This window comes from Periplaneta americana, chromosome 13, assembly GCF_040183065.1.
Source record: "Periplaneta americana isolate PAMFEO1 chromosome 13, P.americana_PAMFEO1_priV1, whole genome shotgun sequence".
Lineage (NCBI taxonomy): Eukaryota > Metazoa > Arthropoda > Insecta > Blattodea > Blattidae > Periplaneta > Periplaneta americana.
In genome coordinates, this window is record NC_091129.1 from 86,665,738 (window position 1) to 86,691,411 (window position 25,674).

At 33.9% G+C, this 25,674-nt stretch overlaps 1 protein-coding gene across 1 annotated transcript in view; it reads left to right on the top strand.

Annotated features, from left to right (window-relative positions):
- LOC138711644 (uncharacterized) overlaps positions 1-18,649 on the top strand; it is a 76,194-nt gene extending 57,545 nt beyond the window's left edge. The window contains exons 21-25 of the mRNA XM_069842776.1: positions 3,377-3,486; positions 6,047-6,230; positions 10,049-10,135; positions 13,750-13,901; positions 18,210-18,649. Of these exons, the coding sequence (XP_069698877.1) occupies positions 3,377-3,486; positions 6,047-6,230; positions 10,049-10,135; positions 13,750-13,901; positions 18,210-18,465 (789 nt within the window). The 3' untranslated portion in view covers positions 18,466-18,649. The remainder of the gene's footprint in view (positions 1-3,376; positions 3,487-6,046; positions 6,231-10,048; positions 10,136-13,749; positions 13,902-18,209) is intronic.
- The last annotated feature ends 7,025 nt before the right edge of the window (positions 18,650-25,674 follow it).

The window sequence follows — 25,674 nt, forward strand, 5'->3', positions numbered from 1 at the left end:
AGTTTTTGAGGATATATTATTCGGCATGTTATGTTTTAAAACAAATGTTGAGTCGTAGACATTGCATTTTTATATCTTTCAAAGACAAGGCAATGACAAGTTTCACAGGGTGGTGGAACTTGTTTCGAAATGATGTACGAATGAGTTAATATTTTGTGCTCCGTTATATCTTTTTACTAAACTCTGGCCTCTTCCTTGAAGCTTGTAGATGAAACAACTGATTTCAATTCGTACAGTTTGTTAGTTGGATTATCATTCCAGCAGACACTGAAACAATACCAATTATAACAAATTCAACTTAAACGGCTCATATTCCTAACTCCTGAGATTTTGTTTTACTCAAAAAAAAACACACACACAAAAAAAAGAATGAATCGTATATTTACAGATGCTTTTCTCAAGCGCTGTCTATGAAGACAGAATTCGATTGCAGATATAGTTTGTTTAGCAGCGGAAAGCCTACATGGCTTATGAAGCTGCAATGATGATGATAATGATGATGATGATGATGATGATGATGATGTTTGTTTAGTCAGCAGTCCGAAGAATAGTACGAACATAAGTGATACAAATAAGTCAAATAAGCCAGCAGATAATGGATTACAATGGTCAGTTCCTTTCCCCCTCCTCTGCATACATCGTCGACTAGTAGCTTAGTTCACTAATTAGACTTGCAATATTGTTATTTAGTTAAATGTCCGAAGACAGTTCCAAACGCTATAAAACATCACTCATGAGGCAACTAAGCCAGGATATAGTGATATAGGATGCCCAGTTAATTTCCCCCTTCATTGAATACATCGTCGACTAGTTACATATTTCACTAATCGTACATGTACTGCTTGGTAATGAATGTATAGTCTTGGAAAAAAGCTTTTTCGCACAGATACTTTGTAAGTCTCAGAAAGGAATCAGTGCGCATGATCAGACATACATAATAATTGATTGATTAAATGGCGATCTTACTCGTGTTAATTATGTAAGCATGTGCGGCTTACGGCTGTTTCGGTGCTACTTGACATCATCCTCAGAGCCTACTAGATCTCGGCGTTATCTCAACTTCGCTGCCTGTTGTGTGGGTGCGTTCGTGTGAAAGAGTTGTGTCAAATAGTGTGTGTTCTGAAATTGATCTGTGTGTTGAGAATTTGATTAGGGTGTGTTTTAGTGTTTCTGTATATTTCATATTGTTCTAGTGTGTTGAGTTTTTGGTTTTTGGGTTGTATATGTAGAATTTCCATGTCTGTATTTATGTTATTGTATGTGTGGTTAGCATTAGATATGTGTTCGGCATATGTAGATGTATTGTGTCCTCTGGTTATTGCTTTAATGTGTTCTTTGTATCGAGTTTGGAATGATCTGCCTGTCTGTCCAATGTAGAAACTGTCGCAACTATTGAATGTGAGTTTGTATACGCCTGTGTGGTTATATTTATTTGTTTGTGTTGTTTATGTGTTGAGATGTCTTTGTAGTGTGTTTGCTGTTCTGTATGTTATGTTGTATTTCTATTTTCTGAATGAGGATGCAATCTTGTGTGTGTTTTTGTTTTCGTATGTTAGTGTGATGTATTTCTTGTGTTCTTGTGTTTGTGCTGTGTGTTTTTTGTATTTGTTGAGTTTTTGTTTTGTCTTTCTTATGATATTGTCTATTATATTTGGGTTGTAACCATTTTCTTGAGCTATGTATTTGATTATGTTCACTTCTTCATTGTAGTGTTGCTGGCTCATGGGTATGTTGAATAATCTGTCTACCATTGTCCTGAATGCAGCATGTTTGTGTTGTGTGGGGTGATTAGATGAATTGTGTATGTGTGTGTTGATGGTGGTTGGTTTTCTGTATATTTTAAGGTGTGTTTGTTGTCAACTTTTGTTATGGTGATGTCTAGGAAATTTATGGAGTTATTGTTTTCAAGTTCCAGTGTGTGTTTTATTACTTCAACTAGTCCTCCTCTTGTGAACCTGGAGGTCGCTCGTCCTTTGATCATGCGCACTGCTTCCTTTCTGAGACTTAATAGGCTAAGCATCTGTGTGATAAAACTTTTGTCTAAGACTGTACATATCAGTGATAATCTCAATTACAAAAACAGTCAAGTGAGATGCACTGCCTGATAATTTATGTATCAGCCACAGAGGTAAATAGTAATAATAATAATAATAATAATAATAATAATAATAATAATAATAATAATAATAATAATAATAATGAAATAATAATGAGTACACAAGATTAACAATAATCTTCAATTAAACAGTTTACCTGATTAGGGAGGAACACATAGTTTTTTTAATCTAATTTTTTATTATGGTATTCAACTAATTCATGTAGCCTCCAACATTAAAAATAATACTTAGACGTCTATTCGGAAACAATGGCTTTGGTCAAGATACAGAGCGGAAGTAATATAATCAGACAGCGGATTTTCAGTCCCCACACAGCGACAAGACGTCTGTCTCTTGGCGTGAGAAGGGAACTTAGCAGTGAGTTCAATGACACCCTGCAACTGATGTGAACCTAACATTCAGTATCAGGATCGAAAATCCGCTGTCTGAATATAACTGTGCCCTTGGTTGGGCAGAAAACTATGAATGAATGAATGAATTAATGAATTATTTGCATGGAGTACAACAAAAAAATTCTAATAGCATATCAGTCCCAAATGAATAACTTTCTCAGAAAAATAATTTCCCCTAAATTATGGCACTGTTTTACTCGATAAGTGTAGACCATATATATGCTCCTTTTTTTATTAAAATTTATTTTGTCATTGCTATCGTCCTTTTCACTTTCTGATAGGAGCTCATGTCTCTACTTATAGTAGCCTACATCTCAAGTATTTGAAGCTGCCCACATTTCAAATTCACAAGTTTATCTTCTTTAATTTTATCCCGATAACCATGGTATTCATTTTTCTTGCATTGATCTTCATTCGATATTGTTAACAGCTGTAATTTAGCTCCAGTAGCATATCCCTAAGTATCATCCCCTCTTTTACTAACGACACCATAACATCATTAAATCGTATACATTTATATTTCTTCCTCATATTATCACACCTTTCTTATTTTAAAAACAGTTTTTCACTACATCTTTCAAGTAGATGTTGAACAGGGTAGGCGATAAAATGAACCCTTGTTATACCCCTTTCTCCATTCCACTTAGTTCTGATATTTATTCTCCTATCCTGACTTAGACTTATTGTTTGATACAAAAATTACCTAACAGCCTTCTCCCTTTCCAATTCACCGCAACTGCCTTCAGGATCCCCCTTAATTTTCATAATTGAATAACAGATTTAAATAACAAAAAATTGAACTTATTTTTAAATACAACTTTGGCCATGTACGAAGATATAAAAACATAAAGATTATTCATATTTCAGTTCGTCACAAGGCAGGACCAGATTCTGCCGTACTATGTAGTGGACATAGCTTCCTCGATTCCAGGATTTTCAGGTATTTTCATCTCGGGGATCTTCAGCGCTTCACTAAGGTAACGTCATTAACTTTCTGGCTAATAAGTGCTTTCACGTTGTCGTTAGGACAATAAGTCGCAAGAATTCTCTTACTTCTTCGCACAAAACGATATAAATACGCCACATAAATAAGGAATATGTTATTTTATACATCTTGTCTCTGTCTGCTAGAATAAAATACATTGATGAAAGATTTTATGCAGCACTGTTAAGTTAATCTTAAACGTACAACACGTGAGACTTTCCTTTTGAAACGTAGTGTGTTATTTTAAAATGGAATCCTTTATATCTAGGAAACGTTACGAAAATTTGAAGACATTTTTCATTTCCTTTTCTGTTTTATAGTGGAGGATTTGAAATAATTGAATTATTATTTCATTTCCACAATATTTCAGACCTTATGTTAAGACTACAAGGAATTGAATAGGCCTAGTAAAGGGCCCACATGACTAAAAATTGTATTTTCGGATTTGATCATAAATATTCAGTTTTCAATAAGTTTAAAATATATTCCTTTACATTTATATGACACTTTTAGTACTAGAACTGTCTTTCTAATAAATAGGTCGTGATTACGCTTAAATACCATCTTATGTGCAAGTTGAAAAAGTCCCTTTGACTTTATTTCTCACTAAAGGTTCCAAAGAAAGATGAGTTTCTTAATGTCCAAACAAGTACAGTAATAAGTATTGTAGTATATTACCACAATACTAAGACAACGCAATTTCATCATTATGTATGAGGGAGAGTAAAAAAGTAACCTTAATAATTGTTTTATTAATTGAATATGTATAATAAGAATACAAACACTTCATCACTTTTCAACATAGTATAACAGTAATACTTGTATTGAACGTAGTTGGAACTATGTTGAAAAGTGATGAAGTGTTCATTCTTTCATTCTTTTATTATATTCCATAGATCTTATATGAGCAATGAAACTTTAAGATGTGGAACAAGTCAAAATTTTACAATATTACAATTACAATTTTTACAAATTTTTACAATATTTTACCATTTTTACTGTTTTACAATTTAGTAATTTTCTACAATGATGAGGTGAGCTCCGAGGATTCGCCAAAAGATTACCCGGCATTTGTACCTTTTGTTTTTGTTGTGTTTTGCTTATTTTTCTTGATTATTTTATGTATCTCTTGTTACTACAGAATGTTACATAAGGGTAAATGCCAACGTGGCCACCAGGCCACGAAGACAAGTAAAGAGACTAACAAAATACTGATTGTAATTCATTGAAACCATCCTTCACGAAATTTGAACTAGTGAATTGTAAAACAAAATATTAAATACTAAGTAATTTGAATGGACTCACTTTCATATAAGAGTGAAGAATTATAATATGGAACGAATAATTCCAGGTTGTAGCACTGACCTACCATTCTCAGAAACGATATCTACCTGGGGGATTTAGTGAAGAACGTTTTCCAGTACATAATAATAATAATAATAATAATAATAATAATAATAATAATAATAATAATAATAATAATAATAATAATAATGATTTATTTAACCTGGCAGAGTTAAGGCCATACGGCCTTCTCTAACACTCAACCAGGAAAGGGTGATAGTAGGGAAAGAATAATAAAGGTCATAAGATTTTCAGATGATATGCGTTGTTAGCAGAAGAGGATATGACGCTAATGGAGCTAAATGACAACAGTATGGGTGGAGGAAAGTGCAAAAAAGACTAAGAAAGAAAAATAAAGAGATAACGTGCGAATTCGAAATGAAGCGGTAGCACAAAAGGACAGCTTCAAATACTTGGCATCTACTACAAGTGGTGACAAGAGCTGCTGCCAAAAAGTCAAAAAGAGGATAGCAATGGCAAAGGAAGAGCTGAATAGAAAGCGGACGTCGTCTGGAAAAAAAAACTAAGGAAGAGATTAGTGAAATTCTTTGTGTGGAGTGTGGCATTTTATGGGGCAGAGACATGGACAATAAGAAAAATTGAAGAGAAAACACTAGAGACGTTTGAAATGTGGATATGGAGAAGAATGGAGCATGTGAAATTCACAGAAAATAAGGAATGAAGCTGTGGTAGAAAGAGAGGGCGAAGGAAAAATAATGCTGAAATTGATCAAAGAAAAAAATTGGCAATGTCACTGGCTGAGAAAAAACAGGCTCCTGAAGGATGCTCTGGAAGGAGTGACGAAGGGTGATGAATGGAAGAAAAGTTCTGGGCAGAAGAATAATGTAAGATGAAAGACGACATTAAGATATACTATGGATCGCATGCGTGGACTAAGAGACAAGTTGAAAATTGGAGAGATTGAAGAGATCTGGGTTCCCAGGGAAAGACCTCCCTTAGTTGGTAAACTATAATGAATGAATGAATGAATGAATGAACGAATGAATTGTTCATTGACTTTCTCACATTTCAAAATCAGTTATTTAACAACGCTGTATCAACTGTTTGCTTACCTAATCTAAGTGAAAGTAGAACTTGTTTTGTGGTTTATCATACATTGTGGAATAAATAAGCGTGGAATTTAATTTCTTAATTATAAATTTTGGTAAGTGAGTATGAAATTAATGTTCTCATTCCTTCCCACCCAGCTCCATGTCCAGCGGACTGAACTCGCTGGGCGCCACTCTGTTCGAGGACTTCATACGTCCCTGTCTCAAGCAAAAGATATCCGAAAAGACGGTCAACAACATCATCAAGTGCGTCGTCGTGATAATCGGTGCTATCTCCGTGATGAATGTCTTCGTTGTTGATAAACTGGGCGGTGTCCTGCAGGTACTTCGAGCAACCTTCCAATCTTACATTCTGTCCATCATTTCTACCGTTTTCTCGTTTGTTTTCTTATCTCACTCTCTTTCTCACTACTTGTATATCTGTTTCTCTCGATTTATCCAATCACTCCCACACATCCATTCATCCACCTGCCCACCCACTTTTCCATATTTCTTTCTATATATCTTTTTGTTTTTATTTCTTTCCTTCTGCAAAAGTTTTTTTTTTAAGTTGTCTTCTTGTATTTTCTTTTTTTTTCTCCAATTACATAAATATTTGTTTTATAATTACAATTCTTTCTTTCTTTCCCATTTTTAATCTTACAGCTTTCATTCCATTATTCAATCCTACTTACATTTAACTATTCATTTCCAATATCTCTTATTTCTTTTTGTCCCTTTTCCCCCTCATCTTCTGATTTTTTTTTATTTCTTCAATTTTCTTCTTCCGTTTCAACTTGAAACTTTTATGATAGCATGTCAATTAAACATTATATATATATATATATATATATATATATATATATTCTTTTACGAAAATTTGAACATGTGACGTCACTTGCTTAGCAACAGATCAAAATTTTCACTATTATGGTTTTGCTAGAGGGATAGACTTCCTTTATATTATTTAATATTTCTTATTTCTCTTATCATAGACTAATACTAATAGCTCTCTAAAAAACTAATTCATAATATGAAACATAATACTTTCCATTATGAATACCAGTATAGATATATCACATAAATTTAATAAAGGTACTGTATCTAAGGAATGAATAATACAACTCATAAACTGAATTATATTTACTTCTCACTCAATTATATTCACAAACCCTATAACTAACAAGCTAACATTCTCATAGGAGCCGATAAAAGAATATATTTTTCTTCCACGTTAACAATGCCAAACAAGTACTTGCACAAATTTGACCACTGGAGAGCAATTACGATTGCAGTAAAAAATTCCTTGAAGCCGTTTACAGAAAGAATTCACAATTCCGTTGCAAAATTTTTAAACAGATACAACAAATGTTGTGCTATTTTTCAACATATTCCCCATTGAAAATTGAGGCATTTGTCATATCATGGGATCGACAGAGATGTGCAGACGGCTGTCACACACTGGTTTCGATCCCAGGCGGCAGACGTCTACGACATAGGGATACAAACGTTGATCTCATGGTATCACAAATGTCTCAATTCCAGAGAGGAATATGTTGAAAAATAGCTCCACAATTGTTGTATCAGTTTCAATAAATCTTTCCATAAAATTGTGTTTTCTTTCTGTAAACGGCACCAGGGAAAATAATTTTTACTGCCCACGTAATTGCGCTCGAGTGACGAAAATTAGTATAAGCACTTGATTTACATTATTAACATAGGAAGAAAAAAAAATAACTTTTTTATCTGCTCCCATGAGAATGTTTCCTTCTAAGAACAAATTCCATAAAAGTCTGTACCACATTATTATTTTAAACCGAAAGAACAAACGTTTCACGTAATTACAGGGATCCTATAAATACCTTAAGACTTATTTCAATGATATCCTTTATTCTTCTTCTTTCTATTTTCTTTATTTTGCTGCTGTCCTTTAACCCTCCCGTTTTTAATTCTTTTTGCATACTTTCTTATTTCTTCTCCCTTATTTTCATTGGTTTTCGTAATTTTTAAATATTGTCACAATGTTTTAGAACTGTCTCTTTTCTTCTACCAACGTGTTATTTTCTCTTTTCCCTATATTTTAACATTTTTTGATTATTTATTTTTATTCTTCCTTATTTGATGATATGGCGTTGTTAGCAGAAGAGGAGATGATACTAAGGGATATGGTACTGGAGCTAAATGACAGTTGTGAGCAGTGTGGAATGAAGATAAATGCCAACAAGACGAAGACCATGGTTGTCGGAAGAAAAATATAGAAGGAAGACTTGCGAATTCTAAATGAAGCAGTAGAGCAATTGGAGATTTATCCTTCGAAGATGTGGAAAAATTCAAATATCTTGGAGCAACAGTAACAAATATAAATGACACTCGGGGAAAATTAAACGCAGAATAAATATGGGAAATGTCTGTTATTATTCGGTTGAGAAGTTTTTGTCATCTAGTCTGCTGTCAAAAATCTGAAAGTTAGAATTTATAAAACAGTTATATTATCAGTTGTTCTGTATGGTTGTGAAACTTGGACTCTCACTTTGAAAGAGTAACAGAGATCAAGAGTGTTAGAGAATAAGATGCTAAGAAAAATATTTGGGGCTAAGAGGGACGAAGTTACAGGAGAATGGGAAAAGTTACATAACACAGAACTGCATACATTGTATTCTTCACCTGACATAATTAGGAACATTAAATCCAGACGTTTGAGAACGGCAGGGCATGTAGGTCGTATGGGCGAATCCAGATATGCATTGAGAGTTTTAGTTGGGAGGCAGGAGGGAATAAGACCTTTGGGGAGGCCGAGACGTAGATGGGAGGATACTATTAAAGTGGATTCGAGGGAGGTGCGATATGATGGTAGGGACTGGATTAATCTTGCTCAGGATAGGGACCGATGGCGGGCTTATGTGAGGGCGGCAGTGAACCTCCGTACGTAGGAGCAAGTGAACAGCTTCAAATACTGGGATGTACTATAAGCAGTAACATGAGCTACAGCCAGGAAGTCAAAAGGAGATAACAATGGCAAAGGAAGCTTTTAATAGAAAAAGGAGCATCTTCTGAGGATCTCTGGAAAAAAAAAAACTAAGGAAGAGACTAGTGAAATGCTTTGTGAGGGGTGTGGCATTGTATGGGGCAGAAACATGGACATGGAAGCGAAGAGAAATGAATAGAAGCGTTTGAAATGTGGATATGGGGAACAATGAAGCGAGTGGAGTGGACATATAAAATAAGAAATGAAGTTGTGTTGGAAGAAGTGGATGAAGAAAGAATGATGCTGAAATTGATCAGGAAGAAAAAAGGGAATTAATTGGGACACTGGCTGAGAAGAAACTGCCTACTGAATGATGCACTGGAAGGAATGGTGAACGGAAGAAGAGTTCGGAGCAGAAGAAGGTATCAGATGATAGACGACATTGGAGACTAAGAGGAAGGCAAAAAGTAGGAAAGATTGGAGAATGCTGGGTTTGCAATGAAAGACCTACCCATGGGCAAAACACTTATGTATGTAAGTCTTCCTTATTTTTATAGCTATTTCCTCATAAGTCTCTTAATTTTCTTCTTTTTCTAATTATTTACCTCCTTTCCTGCCATAATTTTTCATCATTAATTCCTGAATTGTATATTCGTCTTTCTAAACACCTACATAATTTACACACTAGTTTCCTAATTTCTTCCCTACAGGCTATTTTTTATATACTTCCTTATTTTCTTGCCTTCCACATTCTGTTTCTATTTTTCCTAAGTTTCATATTTAATTCCTTCCTCTTCCATCTTTATTCTTCATTGTTTCCGCTTGCCTTCATTTCTTTGCCCTCCTTCTCTCCTCTATCTTTCTGTAACATAAAGTATTTTCTATTTATCTTTTTCTTCAGTTTGTATTGTTTCTTTCTCATTCTCTCTCTTCGTTTACTCTTTTATTTTGAAGTTTTGTTTAAAATAATATTGTATAATAATCACGAATTGAAAATAATTTATTCTAACTCTATGTAGCAGAAAAAGAGACTACTTAAATTTCTTCTTTAATTATCCTTCCTTCCCACAGAATGAACTTTACAATTTCAAAGTTATAAATATACAAATGCTGCTATTATATATATATATATATATATATATATATATATATATATATATATATATACTACGAATTTCTACATCTTTATGTTACAGATGACGATTGCTGTGGGTGGAGTAACGTCTGGAGCCACGCTGGGATTGTTCACTTTCGGAATGTTATTTCCAAGAGGAAACACACAAGTCAGTATTCACTAAAAAAATCTTAGCATGATTCATGCAATACATTTTAACTATAGAGTAGAGTAGAATACAATAGAATATAACAAAATATAACATATTAGGACAGAAAGAATAGAACGCAATGGAATAGGACAGAATAGAATAGAATAGAACAGACCAGATCAGAATAGAATAGAACAAAATATAACAGAGTACAATATAATAGAAAAAATAGAGCATAATAGAAGAGCATAGAACAGAAGAGGAAAGAACAAAATAGAATGTAACAGAATAGGATAGACTGAAATAGATCGTATACTAAATTAACGTTTAAGGTATATGTACACCCACAAACCGCAAAAAATGATGAAAACTTAGAATTTTCAAAATATAACTATTTTAATAGATAATTTTCTCCGCTTTAATTTGATATAAGAATTTTCGATTTATGACTTATGGTTTTTCAGATAAGTCCCATTTTCCAAAATTCTGCGTCATCAGCCATAGTCACTTCTACGAAGATCACTCCAAAAGTAATGCACAACACTTTTTAAAATTTATTTTTTATTCTAAACCTTTGCAATTTACGGAGGTCATAGATACATCCTTCCCCCTTGTATTCAAATTTAATTTAAGTCGTTCCCGTGAGTGGCATCAGAGAGTAGCTCAGACATGTTGGTTCAGACTTTTATTTTGAAGGTATACAGGCCCTTATTCCAAGGTGGCGTAAGGCAGTTGAAAGGTGCGGGGATTATGTGGAAAAGTGACGTATTGTTCCTGAAGGATGTATCTACATTATATGAGAATAGCAAAGCTGTAGGATAAAAATGTAATTTTTAAATAAATATTGTGGATTACTTTTTGAGTGATTCTCGTAGCAGTCAATCCCCTCATCCAGCATTACTTGTAAAATAAACTTATTTCTAGTCCCAAAATAAATGCATAGATATCAGGGCATGATCATTAGATTGAAAACACGTTTTTACATAATGAAGTAATTTATAATCTTTTACTGTTAGTCATAAAACTGTAAATTTGTGTGTCAGTGATGTTGTACGTCATTTTAATAAGAGTCCAAAAGGAGAAATTAAAAATTCTGTGGAGGACGAGCATAAACCCTGGGACAAACACCATCGCAGGTTTTGTTGCATCAATGGAAAATAAGGACAAAAATGCCAAAAAAACATTCCACACCTGAAGTTAAAACAAGGAGGAGGTATTTGAGAGGCAGAAAGAAGCTGAAACAGGACCGACATGAAGCTGCTTAAGGGGTGACATGATGATGCAGTCTTCTAGACTAAAGATATACACAGGCCTATACCTTAAGCTATGCAGAGTGAGTTTTTTATGCATAGCGGAATACATGAAAATATTAAATACATAGAGTCTTTAGCAGAAGATATGAGAATTATAGGAGAAATAGAGGATGTTCTACAGAAGATTCTGAAACAGGGAACATCGAGCATGCAAAGTCAGATTAAGGACTTCTGCGCTTAAAATATATACAGCTTTCGCTGACTGTTTTCCATAACATCTACATTTATTACTTATATTTATTTACACATATTATTTACATTTAATTAAATTTCAAAATTATTTTCATATAATTTACAAAACTCAGTTAACAACGTACCATTACTTACCTCAAAGTATGTTCCCAAAATTTACATTTCGTAATTTCATTTAAAACAGAATTTGTTATTTACATTACCTTTTTATGTTTAATATTTAGGTCTACATAGACATATAATTATATATCTGCATGTAGGAAATTCATCATTGATTTCCATTGCTGTATAGTACACAAGGTGTTCTATCATATTTACATTGTCAAATTAAAAGAATGATAGCGTCAACGAAGGACTCATTCACACCATTCAAAGTACGTTGTTAATTCAGATTGTAATTATATGAAAATTATTTTAAAATGTAAATAAATATAATACATCCAAATATATTCAAATAAAAACTGTAAATAAATGCAAATAATAAATGTAAATAAATAACGGTTTTACTTAACCCGGCAGAATTAAGGTCATAGAATCTTCTCAATACTTAACCCAGAATAATTGTAAATATAAGTTTAAAATATAAAGTAATAATAATAATAATAATAATAGTAATACTAATAATAATGATAATAATAATAATGATAATAATATTATAGTGTATAATATGATTATGTCTCGTGACGAGAATATTGTACGAAATGGAAATATAAAACTTGGAAATTTATCTTTTGAAGAGCTGGAGAAGTTCAAATATCTTGGAGCAACAGTAACAAATATAAATAATACTCGGGAGGAAATTAAACACATAATAAATATGAGAAATGCCTGTTATTATTCGGTTAAGAAGCTTTTATCATCCAGTCAGCTGTCAAAAAATCTGAAAGTTAGAATTCATAAAACAGTTATATTACCGGTTGTTCTTTATGGCTGAGAAACTTGGACTCTCACTTTGAAAGAGGAACATAGGTTAAGGGTGTTTGAGAATAAGGTGCTTAGGAAAATATTTGGGGCTAAGAGGGATGAAGTTACAGGAGAATGGAGAAAGTTACACAACACAGAACTGCACGCATTGTATTCTTCACCTGACTTAATTAGGAACATTAAATCCAGATGTTTGAGATGGGCAGGGCATGTAGCACATATGGGCGAATCCAGAAATGCATATACAGTATTAGTTGGAAGGCCGGAGGAAAAAGACCTTTAGGGAGGCCGAGACGTAGATGGGAGGATAATATTAAAATGGATTTGAGGGAGGTGGGATATGATGATAAAGAATGGATTAATCTTGCACAGGTTAGGGACCAATGGCGGGCTTATGTGATGGCGGCAATGAACCTCCGGGTTCCTTAAAAGCCAGTAAGCAAGTAAGTAAGTAAGTGTATAATATGGAAAACAGTCGGAGATAGCGATAGACATGTTCAAGCTCTTATCTCCTTAATATGACTTCGCAGACCCCAAGTTTCCAACTCAAAATGTTCGGTGGAGTATTTTCTGTTAAATTTTGTAAGCTTATACTGAATCACCCTCTATTTCCTTCTTATATGCCACGTACTACATTCAAGATTTTTATACATTCGTTCTCAGTGAGGAAATTCGTTTTCTATATTCAGAGGTATAACAATGAAAAACGTCTTCAATAACTCTTAAGAAGGTAAAATATTGTCGCGAGTGGGTGAACTATGGAATGACTATTGATTACTTTAAATACACGTATTTTTACAAAATATAAATTGAAACGGTATGTATTTCGAACATTAAAAAATGTACATATAGTTGTAACACATACAGAAAGTATTATTGTTATTCGGAAGTGACTGTACTGTGCATCAGCTTCTTATCATAACAAATATTTCGCAGGGTGAAGTCAGGCAATAACTTACTGGTAGGTAAACTCGCATCCAAATTTTAAATAAAACAATTTCGTATATCAAAAAAGCTGGCGCTAGCTACAACATCTGATTATTATTAAGATAAGATGATGATTACCTTTATGATTATGATGAAATACTTCCTATTCTATATACAATACTACTGTTGTAACAAGTTTCCTCTGGGAACTTAATATGTAATGTATTATTAACTATTTTAAGTCTCTTCGTTTCATCTCTATGTTTATGCCTGCAGGGCGCTCTGGTGGGCAGTATTGCAAGCATGCTATTCATGTCATGGATCGTGTTTGGAAATATGAGAGCGATTGCAGATGGCTCCCTCGTACAATCGACGCTACCGACATCTGTGGATGGATGTGGAATCAATCTCAACGTCACGGAACCTCAGTACGTAGAAACCAATGGAAGAAAGATAATCCTCGTATACCATACTCATATATCTGTAATATTCCTGAAAATCAACCTCGTTATTCTAGCCGTTATGACGCTGGAAAACCTCTCGCGTATGTGAGTTTCGTGGCATAAACCGAACGAATTACCAACATAGATTTTATCATTCAGGAATTCATTAATTCCTCCGACCCCCAGTGTATACGTCAACTAACAAATCTATTTGTCCTCACCTTCTACCAATCACAGGTCCATTCATTCACCCACAAAACCATCCAACCACTGAGTCATCCACGAAAACGTTCATTCACCAAGTCACCTACCAAAATGTTAATTCACTCACGAAACCAGCCGTCTATCAGTCCACTCATCAAACAATTCATTCACTACGAAACCATTCATCCATCGATTCACCCATAAACCTATTTATCAGTCATGAGACCATTCAGCCATCGATTCATAAAAAAATCATTCATTTACCGATTAACCTACGAAATCATTCACTAACTAAAAAACCATTCATTCACAGACGAAACCATTTCTTTCACCCAAAAAATCATTCAGTCATCTACGAAATCATTAATTCGTCCGCGAAACTTTCATTCACCCAAGGGACCATTCATTCACCCACGAAACCCTTCTCGACCAATCTACCTACAAATCATTCATTCACCCAATGAATTATCTATACACTTGTTCATCCACCTGGCCAGAAACACTTATTGCCCCATGAAATCATCCACCTACCAAACCATTAATTGACCAATGAAAACAAAAAAAAAAAAAATAATTATTTAACCTACGACTTCATCTAGCCACCAAAGTACTACTCACCAAACCATTTATTCATCAACGAAATTATGCATACGCCAATCCACCCATCAAAACACTAATTCACTCATGAAACCATCCATCCAACAATCTATATATAATTTGAACTGGTAATGGAAATTACGGGAAAACGGCTGAACGGATTTTAATGAGTGACCCCTCATTTTCATGCCTGGCATCCAAAGTTTTTCGGAAAAGTAGTAGTTTTCAGTGAAATGTCAATTTTCCTACATAATTTTCCTATTTTCCAAAATCCATCTGTTGTCAGTTTTGAGAACTAATTTTATTCAATCACGGCTGACTTGATTGAATTTCAGAACAAAACACACACTACAATAAACAATAGGCTATTACACGAACGCATGGCATGCAGGATTGCCGACATATTTAGAGCTCAATTCAATTTGTTATTAAAAATTGATTCTGCAGTGTATAATTTTCTGAGTACAGCTGTGTATTGGATATTCAAATCTACGAAACTTGAGGTGGTTTGATGACATTATTACCATTAGAAATTAAATAGTATTATAGTTAATATCATGATGCATCTATTTTTCATTAATTGTACATAATATTGATGCTATATTGATGACATGAAAATGAAACGTTTTGAGGTTAAGTACGTAAATGTAGAGAATATCTTAATTTAGATCTTCATTTCTATAATTTACTGAGTGGCTGCTATATATAACTACAAAACTAAAGTAAGATAATAATATTGTTATTAAAAATCAAATATTTTTATACTTATTAACCCAGTGGGGTTAGGTCTTTTTCATATAGTTAATAGCGGTGTAGTGTAGATATTGATATGTGTCATTGTCTTCAGTATTGGCTCGATAGAGCGCAAAAATTACAGTTCCTAAGGAAAGATAAAAAGGTATTGCTTACTGATAAAATAAGAGGCCTAGAAAATTTTGTAGTCTCCAGATCATTTCAGCAGGATCTCTTAATAGGATAAAATGATTTTACGCTCTACATTTCAAGTAATACATGCAGCAGCTATACGAAAATGCTATTGTTCGAAAGCTTAGCAAACCTGACATTTTTAAAACTTTTCCCTACAATTCACAATGACCTGAAAGCTACTGCTATCGTCCTGACATTGATACTTGACTTGCGTTTTCGCGTTGAAATTCAAAAACTGAAGTTGGATAGGTTTAAGAATACGTATTTGGCCTAAAAAAAATCCATTCAGAGGGAGTATGTTTCATTATTATGGAAGGAAATAACTATCAAAAAGACAAGTATTCTTAATTGAAAATAAATCTGAAAATTTTTTATTTGAACGCCTAACGAACTTAGTTTGCAGCAGTATTTGCTGCACAAGCCACTAGTCTACCTATAATTCATTCAGTCATGAAAATATCCCTTCACCAACATACTCATACACTCACTCACCCACAAAACTACCCAACAATTAAATGGGTGAGGTGGCTCATGCGTATCGCAAGGGACTCGCATTCGGGAGGTCCGTGGTTCTATTCCCGGACCGACTAACCTGACTGTGGTTTTTCCGTGGTTTCCACAGTTACTTAGGCAAATGCCAGGTTGCATTGCCACGGTCCATTTCTCTTCCCCCACGCCGTGTAGAAAAATAATTTAAATTTCATATCATTCATCTTTCTCATCTCATTTCATAAATATAGGCCTACTCAGCTCAAGATGCATGTCTTCGTCCGCTTACGGGGGTGGGCGTCTTCTCCACAACCGTTCCTGGGTTTCCAGCCTTCCGCAAATACTTTGCCAGGATTCGTTTTTTAAAGGGACACTAAGGTGAAATAATGGTGAAAAATTAAGAAAATCCACTTAAAAATTTATTGTGACTCTTTATTTAGACCGGGCTCAAAAAGCTAATTAATTAATGTTTCCATGGACTGTTTTGATGCTCTTGAGCAAATATAAACTAAAAATTGTGAAAATTGTGACGCTAGGAGCCTTTATAGTGATGTCAATATAAAACATATTTAAAAAATATAATTTCAAAACTATTAGCCCTAATGGCACCAAATTTTGTACAGATGATAGTATTGTAGGCATGTTTATGTAGTTTAAAATTCATAAATTTTGGAACAAAATTGTAAAAGATTTAAAACTCATATAAGTGTCCCCTTAAGTTTACTTCCAAGGGCGCTTCGACACTTTGGAAGGGCTATTGGAATGAATCCTGTGCTTCTTGGTCACTTTGGTGGTATGAACATGGGACAGGGGGTAAGGGGCCCCATTCGGTGAGGGGTCATATGCGGCCGGTGGGCTGGTACACCTCATCCTCATTCATCCTATAAATTCGGGGTGCACAATAGGTCTCAGTATGTCTGACATGCTAAGGGTCGTCTCTAATCCGTCCCTAGTCACTGTTACCTAACCTAACCCACCTATTCATCCTTACACTAATCAATTCAACATTTCATTCAGCTATCTGTTCACCAGTTCATACACGCATGAATCTCTCCAATCACTAATTTATTTCTTTCTTTGAAATTTCAATTGATTAATCTGTCTGATCACTACTCTACCACACATTCATACCATTCGGCGCCTAATTCAACCGTTCATTCAACAAACCACTAGTACACAATTACATGAATCCATCCTCAAAACAACCTATTAATCAATCCATACAAGAAATACTTTCGCAAACGTTGCAGTGTGTGACCTAAGTCCATATTTAGGATCATTCTTGACCTACATTACCGAGTCACAAAAAGCGGTCTGTACGACGCCAAATCCCACCCGAGACAATACAGAATACTACACTGAAAACCATTGAATATCTATAGTTGTGCCAAGACACAAATTCACTATGATGAAGCTGCGCGTCCTAGCAGTTACCAGTAATCGAAACTGATTCCCTACTGACGTTAAAGTCTTTCTATATCACGATAAGAATTAATACAGCATTTTCTTTATTCACAGTGTAATAAGTTTATTATTATTATATTAATATTATTTTTATTATTATTACTATTATTGTTATTATTACTATTATTGTTATTATTATTACTATTATTGTTATTATTATTATTATTATTATTATTATTATTATTATTATTATTGTGTAGAAATTTTATAAATGTTTACATTTTACACTCCCGAAAAATACAAATTTAATATAATACATTAGAAATATAATTAGATATTAAAATTTTATGCTATGAATATTTTACTTTGAAACTCCAAAGTTCTCTGTCTGCAGCAGCCTCTTCCCGGATTCTAAGCTTTTCCATACTTTATTGCACATCATCCATCCATATCTTCGATAATCCGCCTTTCCTTCTTCTGCTTTCTACCTTACACCCCGACAATGCCCATGGCAATCTGCTATCAGCTATTCCTCTTACATGTTCATAGCACTTTTATCTTTTGTGTTCAATTTCTTCAAGGATAACTTCATTTATAGCAATGATAGTAATAAAGAGGTTTATTTGATATATTCAGGCACTGACATTATCATCCATTATGCTGCATGTTTAGGGTTGATCCCCACGAAGAGGACGATGTGTTCTTCCTGTATAAGCTCTCCTTTATGTACTTCACCACCATCGGCACCTTTGTGACGTTGTTGGTGGCCACAGTCGTCAGTCTGATGACGTCACCACCCGAGAAGAAACAGCAGAGTCCGAATTTCTTTTTCCCTTTCGTGAGAAGGCGTCTAGAGGCTCGAAGAAGGGACTCCCACACAATGGAGCCTGTGGACAGAGGCTTGTTGAATACAACTGAACGAGACTGAATTTTTTCGGAAGAAGTAATACTGTACGATCATTTATATAAAATTGTATCTCTGTAAATATGTAGCGAATTATATACGAAATGTGAATAACATATTAAAAATCGTGTTTCTTAAAATATTAAAAACATCAATGTGATTTCTTCCAGGTAATTTTTGGAGTAAATTTTCCTCTCTTTTTTAAGCACTTGATTCTTAACAATTTATTTTCCATTATTTTATTGCTTCCCGAAAATGTTTCATATACATCCAAGAAGAGAAAAAAAAAAACACACACACACACACACACATTCCATCTTGCGATTGTTTGTTGAAAATGAAAACAATTTTCTACACGCATAAGCCCTTAATATTTAGTTCATTTTCAAAAATACTGATTAATAATGAGTATGTGTAACATTATCAAGGTCCGCACCTGTGGAGTAACGGTCAGCGCGTCTGCCCTCGAAACCAGGTGGCCCGGGTTCGATTCCCCGTCGGGGCAAGTTACCTGGTTGAGGTTTTTTCCGAGGTTTTCCCTCAATCCAATATGAGCAAATGCTGGGTAAATTTCGGTGCTGGACCCCGGACTCATTTCACCGGCATTATCACCTTCATCTCATTCAGACGCTAAATAACCAAAGATGTTGATAAAGCGTCGTAAAATAACCTACTAAAAAACAAAAACGTTATCAACTAATTTTATTTATACTCCATTCAAGATTAAAATATTTTGGCGTCGCTGTTTAGACTAGTGTTCGACGTTTCTATTTATAATTAAAGTATTTTGGTCTCAATCTAATTTTCTTTTACGTGAAAACTCTTATATTGGACCTACAGGGTGGGTAAAATGTGTAGTAACACTTTCGTGTAAGACTTTAGATTGAACTTCCTAAAGATGATTGTAGGGGCAGCACCATCATTTTCGTTATTACATCAGCCGATAGAGAGCAGTTTGCAAGTAACATATGTATAAAAGGGAACCGGTTAAAAGAAAATATGTCAAAAAAACGTGGGAAAGAACGTCTGACGGATTGTAGACAAGACAGAAGGAAAAGAGAAATAATGTTACAAGATGTAATTACAAATAATAATGCATATAGGCCTACACCATATGTAAATGTGAAAATACAAAAAATTATTGTGATTTATTTTAAAAAGACGATGTTATAATTAATAATCCTTCAATTATTTTAATAATAGACATTTTACTAACAATAAATCTGACTACATTTTTATGTGTGTGATAGGGCATGGACAAATAATACAGAGTGATCCGTAAGTAATAGCATTAATTTGAAGAGGTTATTCTTCGAAACATTTCAAACAAAATAGATTAACATAGTTTACCTCATTTTTGCTTATCTTTTAAATAAAAATTGTTCTATACGAATAATTCAATTTAAAAGAGCAGTGTATTATGATAATAAATGATTGAAAGAATTTTACTTTTGTTCTTCAAATGTGCAGAAATTTGATCCAAACGAACGTAACATTTCGTTTTGAAAATAAATTAAAAAATGTGACATGTGTTTCCAATTTCTACATATGAGATTCAAACAGTTTCGTCATTACCCAAATTGGTTTTAAATTTCCACGTATGGGATGTTTAAACAGCTTAGTCATTATTCAAATAGTCCCTCGTTTTTTCATTTCTCAAATGTAGCGGATAAATTGGATAGCTCAGTTTTAGTATCAATTAAAACATAAATAATAATTTCATAGGTATGTCCGTTAAATTGCTTATCAAAATCACAGTGCTATAATTTAGTAAAATATTACAATATTTACAGTGTTAAACGTTTTCGGCATAAACTGCCATCTTCAGAACACATAACAATACAGAATATGAATACTTCGTGTGGAAATATTATGGCTAAGATACACAATGATTACATATTAAAATATATGAAACTAGATTGTACTGTATATGAACATAGACATATAAAAACAACGTTGCTGAATGATATGTCCATGTTGATATTACATCCGTCCGTTCTATGCTGGCAGAGGCACTGAAGGAAGTAGAATTTACAGTCCATCAAGAGGTGCAGGGATTAACCTCACAAGGAAGTATTCGGTGAATTGATATCATTGCCATTAAGAACAACTCGGCATACAATCTTGATCCCACCATCAGATCTGAGACACATGCAGATCAACCGCATGAGGTGGACAGTGAAAGGAAACGGATCTATGAACCAACAATCCTGTTCTATAAAGATAAATATAGCCTGTCTCACATTGATGTAATAGGTCTGATGGTGAGAGCACGAGGTACCATACCCTCCTTCTTTGCCAACAAATGTAAAAACCTGGGGCTAACACACAGCATTGTGAAGGAAATAGCCATTAGTGTCCTCAAAGGATCGATTCAGATATTGAGAAATCACTTGTATGGGATTGATAATTGAAATTTGAAGTTATCTTAACCGATGGCTGTTGATTGGTTTAGATATCAATGCCAACAAATCCGTACTATTATTTTTCTCGCGGTATATGGCATTCAAATGTATACCATTTTACCTTTTAGGTGTATTTCCAAATTATGTCAAATCTGGCAACCTTTTCATAAGAGAAGCTAAATAAAAAAAAAAAAAAAAAAAAGAAAACGTTCAACACTGTAAATGTTGTAATATTTTGCTAATTATACCACTGTGATTTTGATAAGCAATTTGACGGACATACATATTCAATTACTGCAAAAGAGCTTCTCGGACTCACACATCATGTTCATAAAAAAACATAAATAAATTTATTAACAAAAACTTCCGTAAGTTCCTAAGCATACACTATTAATTATTTTTAACCCTTAACCCGAAATACCAGCCTGCCAGGTCGATATGATATTTTGTTTCTTGAATATTTGCAACACTGCTTAATAATATGTATCATCCTTTGAACAATGTTTCCTTTAGTCTTTCTTTAGGTGTACTGTGTGACGTCACCAAAATCTGTTCAGTGCATTGTTGTCGCTGTTTCTTATTACAGAATGTAATTATTGTCTGCTATATTTGCCGGTCTGTGAGACCGGTATATCGTATTACGTAGTAGTGCGTCAATTTCAATGTTGTTCGAAGTATGTTTTGTGTTCAATTTTTTTCGGTAGTTTTTATTATGTCCAGGGCCGGTATTTACGGAGATCGCGAAAATCACGACATAATAGATATACAATAGACTTTAGGAATTAAGTGATTCTGATTAATAATATGCGGATAAAACAATCGCGAAATAGAGTTCTAATAGCGAAATATGAACACATTCGTGAATTATTGCTATTGCGTCGTTTTATAGCGATTTTTATATTTGAGTTTTTTTTTCGGATTATTTTTTTCACTTGAATACGTTACATATCCAAGTAGGATACATTGCATAGTATTCCAGGTGTTCTGATTATGTTAGTGAACTCAAAAGACGGAGAATTCAATTTTTCCTAATAATTTCAAAGTGTCAATTTGAGGGCTGCAAGTTTTTCCGTTTTTAATGAATGTGTGTTAAATACAGTTTCAATCCAACAAATATTGTCTACTGGCCATACAGCACCTTTACCAGAATCCAACGAACGTTTAATGTTAATTCTCTGGAAATTAATATTCATACTGAGTTAGTATTCCAATTCCAAAATAATTGTATTTTCTACAATTTACATTAATCTCCGTCAAGATTATAAATCAATCTTCAGCAATCTCCGCCGATACCAATATTAAAAAAAATACAAATATGATAAAATTAATCTCCATAAATACCTGCTCCTGATTATGTTCCACAGTTATTGCAAACATATCCCACCATGTCAGTTATAGTCTACTCACTGATCCTAATTTTCGGAAAATAATGCAGCAATGAATAAAAGATGAAGATAAACTTGATGATGAAAATGAAGTAGGTGAATGTCCACATTTCGATGATTTTGCCCAAACCTTGATTTTATCATCCTTAGTGCTAATCAGACTGAAATATCAGATTCAGACTCAGATGAAGAGTTGATAGAAAGAGACATACATATCTCTAATGAAGTTGTTAGATGAGAACAGAGATGAAACAGTCTCATCTCGTTCCCACAAATTAAATATCTTGGAGAAGACAAAATTGTATGGTACGGCCAACCTCAACGAAAAACCAGACAAACGCGCCTTCACAATATCATTCGAGATCTAACTGGTATTACCACATATGCTAAAGATTCGGTAGTGCAGCTGTTCCTGTAGATATATATAACCTGCTTCTGGTTAATTGATAAAAATAAAATTGTCTTAAATTAGAAATGATAAATTATATTTTAAAATATGTGTTTATTGATAAAAATATATTATCCTGAATTATAAGTGTATAAATTACTCATGGGGACAATAATGAAATATGCCCGGTCTCCTAGACCGATCCCTATGCAAGTGTGATTTTAATATATCTTTCAGGTTAAGGTTTAACATTGTATAGATTATAATTTTTGAGTTTTAGAAAATTATACTAAAACCTATTACAGAAATGATGCTGAAATACAGGAAGATAGCATAGCATTCATTTGTGAAGACAAGACTGTATGGTAAAGCCAACCCCAACGAAAATCCAGAGAAACGCCTTTATAATATTATTTGAGGTCTACCTGGTATTACCACATCTACTAAAGACTTCGGCAGTGCAGCTGTTCTATAGACATTCGTAAACTGCCTCTGGTTAATTGATAAAAATAAATATGTCCTGAATTAACAATTTTAAATTATAATATATATTGTAAAATATGTGTTTATTGACAAAAATACGAGATTTTATCTTGAATTAGAAGCGTGTAAATTACTCATGGGAACAATAATGAAATATGCCCGGTCTCCTAGACCGATCTTTCTGTAAGTGTGATTTTAATATATCTTTTGGGTTAAGGTTTAACATTGTATAGATACTGATTTTTTGATTTTAGAAACTTATACTAAAGCCTATTAAAGAGATGATGCTGAAATATCGGGAGATAGCATAGCATTCATTTCTGACAGCGATCCTTGTGGAAAAGACAAGATTGCATGGTACAGACAACCCCAACGAAAAACCAGAGAAACGCCTTCACAATATTATTCGAGTTCTACCTGGTATTACCACATCTTCTAGAAACTTCGATAGTGCAGCTGTTCCTAGAGACATCTGTAACCTGCTTCTGGTTAACTGATAAAAATATATTGTCTAGAATTAAATATTATAAATTTTATTTATTTTAAAATATATGTTCATTGGTAAAATATATTATCTTGAATACTTTAATTTACAGATGAAAACTGTTACAATTTCATTTTAAATCTCTGTGAATACAAAATTTCATTGTGACTCCTGATTTGTTTTAATACGTTAGGAAAAGAAAACTGCAATCGCTTGAGATATTCAAATAAGGAAAATCTCATCCAGAGAATTGGCGTCTGGAATGGTTCCCAAAATGCTGGCTGTGTTTCCACGTTGGATGGCTATTCCTATTCGTTGCCGTAAATAATAATTGGTGCAGTGAGGGTCTCCAGTAACAGTCACCAAACTTCTACCAATAATTTCGGAAAGCAGGTCTTTTGCTTCTTTACACCAGGAGCCTATTGTTTCAACAGCATACGATGAAGATGTAATTGTCTACTAGATGTACTTATTTATGACGTTTACTGCATACGGCAGATTCTGCTGCAGAACTTGCGATTTTAGAAGTTGACGGCAAGAGGGATGGAGCTAAGGTATCCATGCATGTCCTATGCTACATTAGCGATTTTCCTCTGCTCCACGGGACCAAGGTTAATCCATCAGAGCGCTTTCCATCCATGCGACTAATCCCAGTGGGTTCTAAAATAGCAGGGATACCAGAAGATGTTCATGCTCTCTTGATTATGTCGTTAATTGTTGAATGACTAAAAATGTCCCTTCCTCTTGACAGCTCAGAGCATGGTGACCGTAAGTGTCGACAACTTGAATTAAAAGTGTATAAATTACTCATGGGGGCAATAATGAAATATCCCCGGTCTCCTAGACCGATCTCTAAGCAAGTGTGATTTTAATATAGTTTTCGGGTTAAGAGTTAATATTGTATAGATTATAATGTTTGTGTTTTAAAAAATTATACGAAATCTTAATACAGAAAAGATGTTGAAATACCGGAAGATACCATAGCATTCATTTCTGACAGCGATCCTTGAACAGTAACTGCACTATAGGACATTAGTAACTTGATGCCAGATGTGTCTCTCTTTAAAGTTAAGTTTTAACTCGAGTTAACTCTAAATCTCGTTCCACTCTTATATTTAGTGGTTATTCTGTCCAAGGAGTGTTGCTAGGCCAAGCATTCTATTAAATTAAATGCGGTAAAGACTTTATATATCTTGAAACATTTTCGACGGAAAGAAAATTGGAGATACCCCGCTGTTGTTCGCAGCTCATCGTACTATTTCTCCGTGGTAAGAAATTCAGTTTCGTAAATTTTAATCCTATTACAGCGGTATAGATTAATCTAATGGCTTATTTAAGAGGCTGTTTGTGTTTGTTGATCCGGTTCAAAAGCTTTGTTTAGGTTTGTAATAAGGTTAAGCATTATAATGTAATCAAAATCCCTTCTCCATCGCTCCGCTGACATGCAGACAGACTGACAGGCAGACAGGATCTTCCGAAGCAAGTTCAACATTTCCTTTACTTGCAAGATGAGGCCCGCTTTGTTTTTAACAGCTCTCGTCAACCGTTAATGACTGCAAGAAAATCGATGCAGCGTGGCAAAATTTCTCCAGTGTGAAGTGATCCATAACAAATGTTCAGGAACTTCATTATTCAACACGGAAAACATAACATCATTAAATATATCTCTTTTTTCATTTTAATGTCGTTCAAATGGAAGCTCTTACAGGGAAAACTAGTGATCACTCGATTTCGAATATCAAGCTGACCACATGATCGGTAAGTCCATTCACTTACGGCTGCCCTATACTAATTTTAGAATTTTCGCCATTCCTATTCAACAGCTGAATATTTAAATTATGAAAATTATTATTTAAAGTTAACATTAAATGCAAATAGATTGTGTGATTATAATCGAAGACATCGACTTTTCCAAATCCGGTGTAAAGCTATGAATAGTATTCGGTAGAATATCTAAAGGTATTTTGACAAAAAAATGATTTAATCTTATTTGAGAATCGGGATGTTTAACAAAGGAACATAGACACAGAAGTAGCTTAGGCGGTAGTACATTTCTCTGCTGATCATGAATTGCGCTGGGGAGTGAGT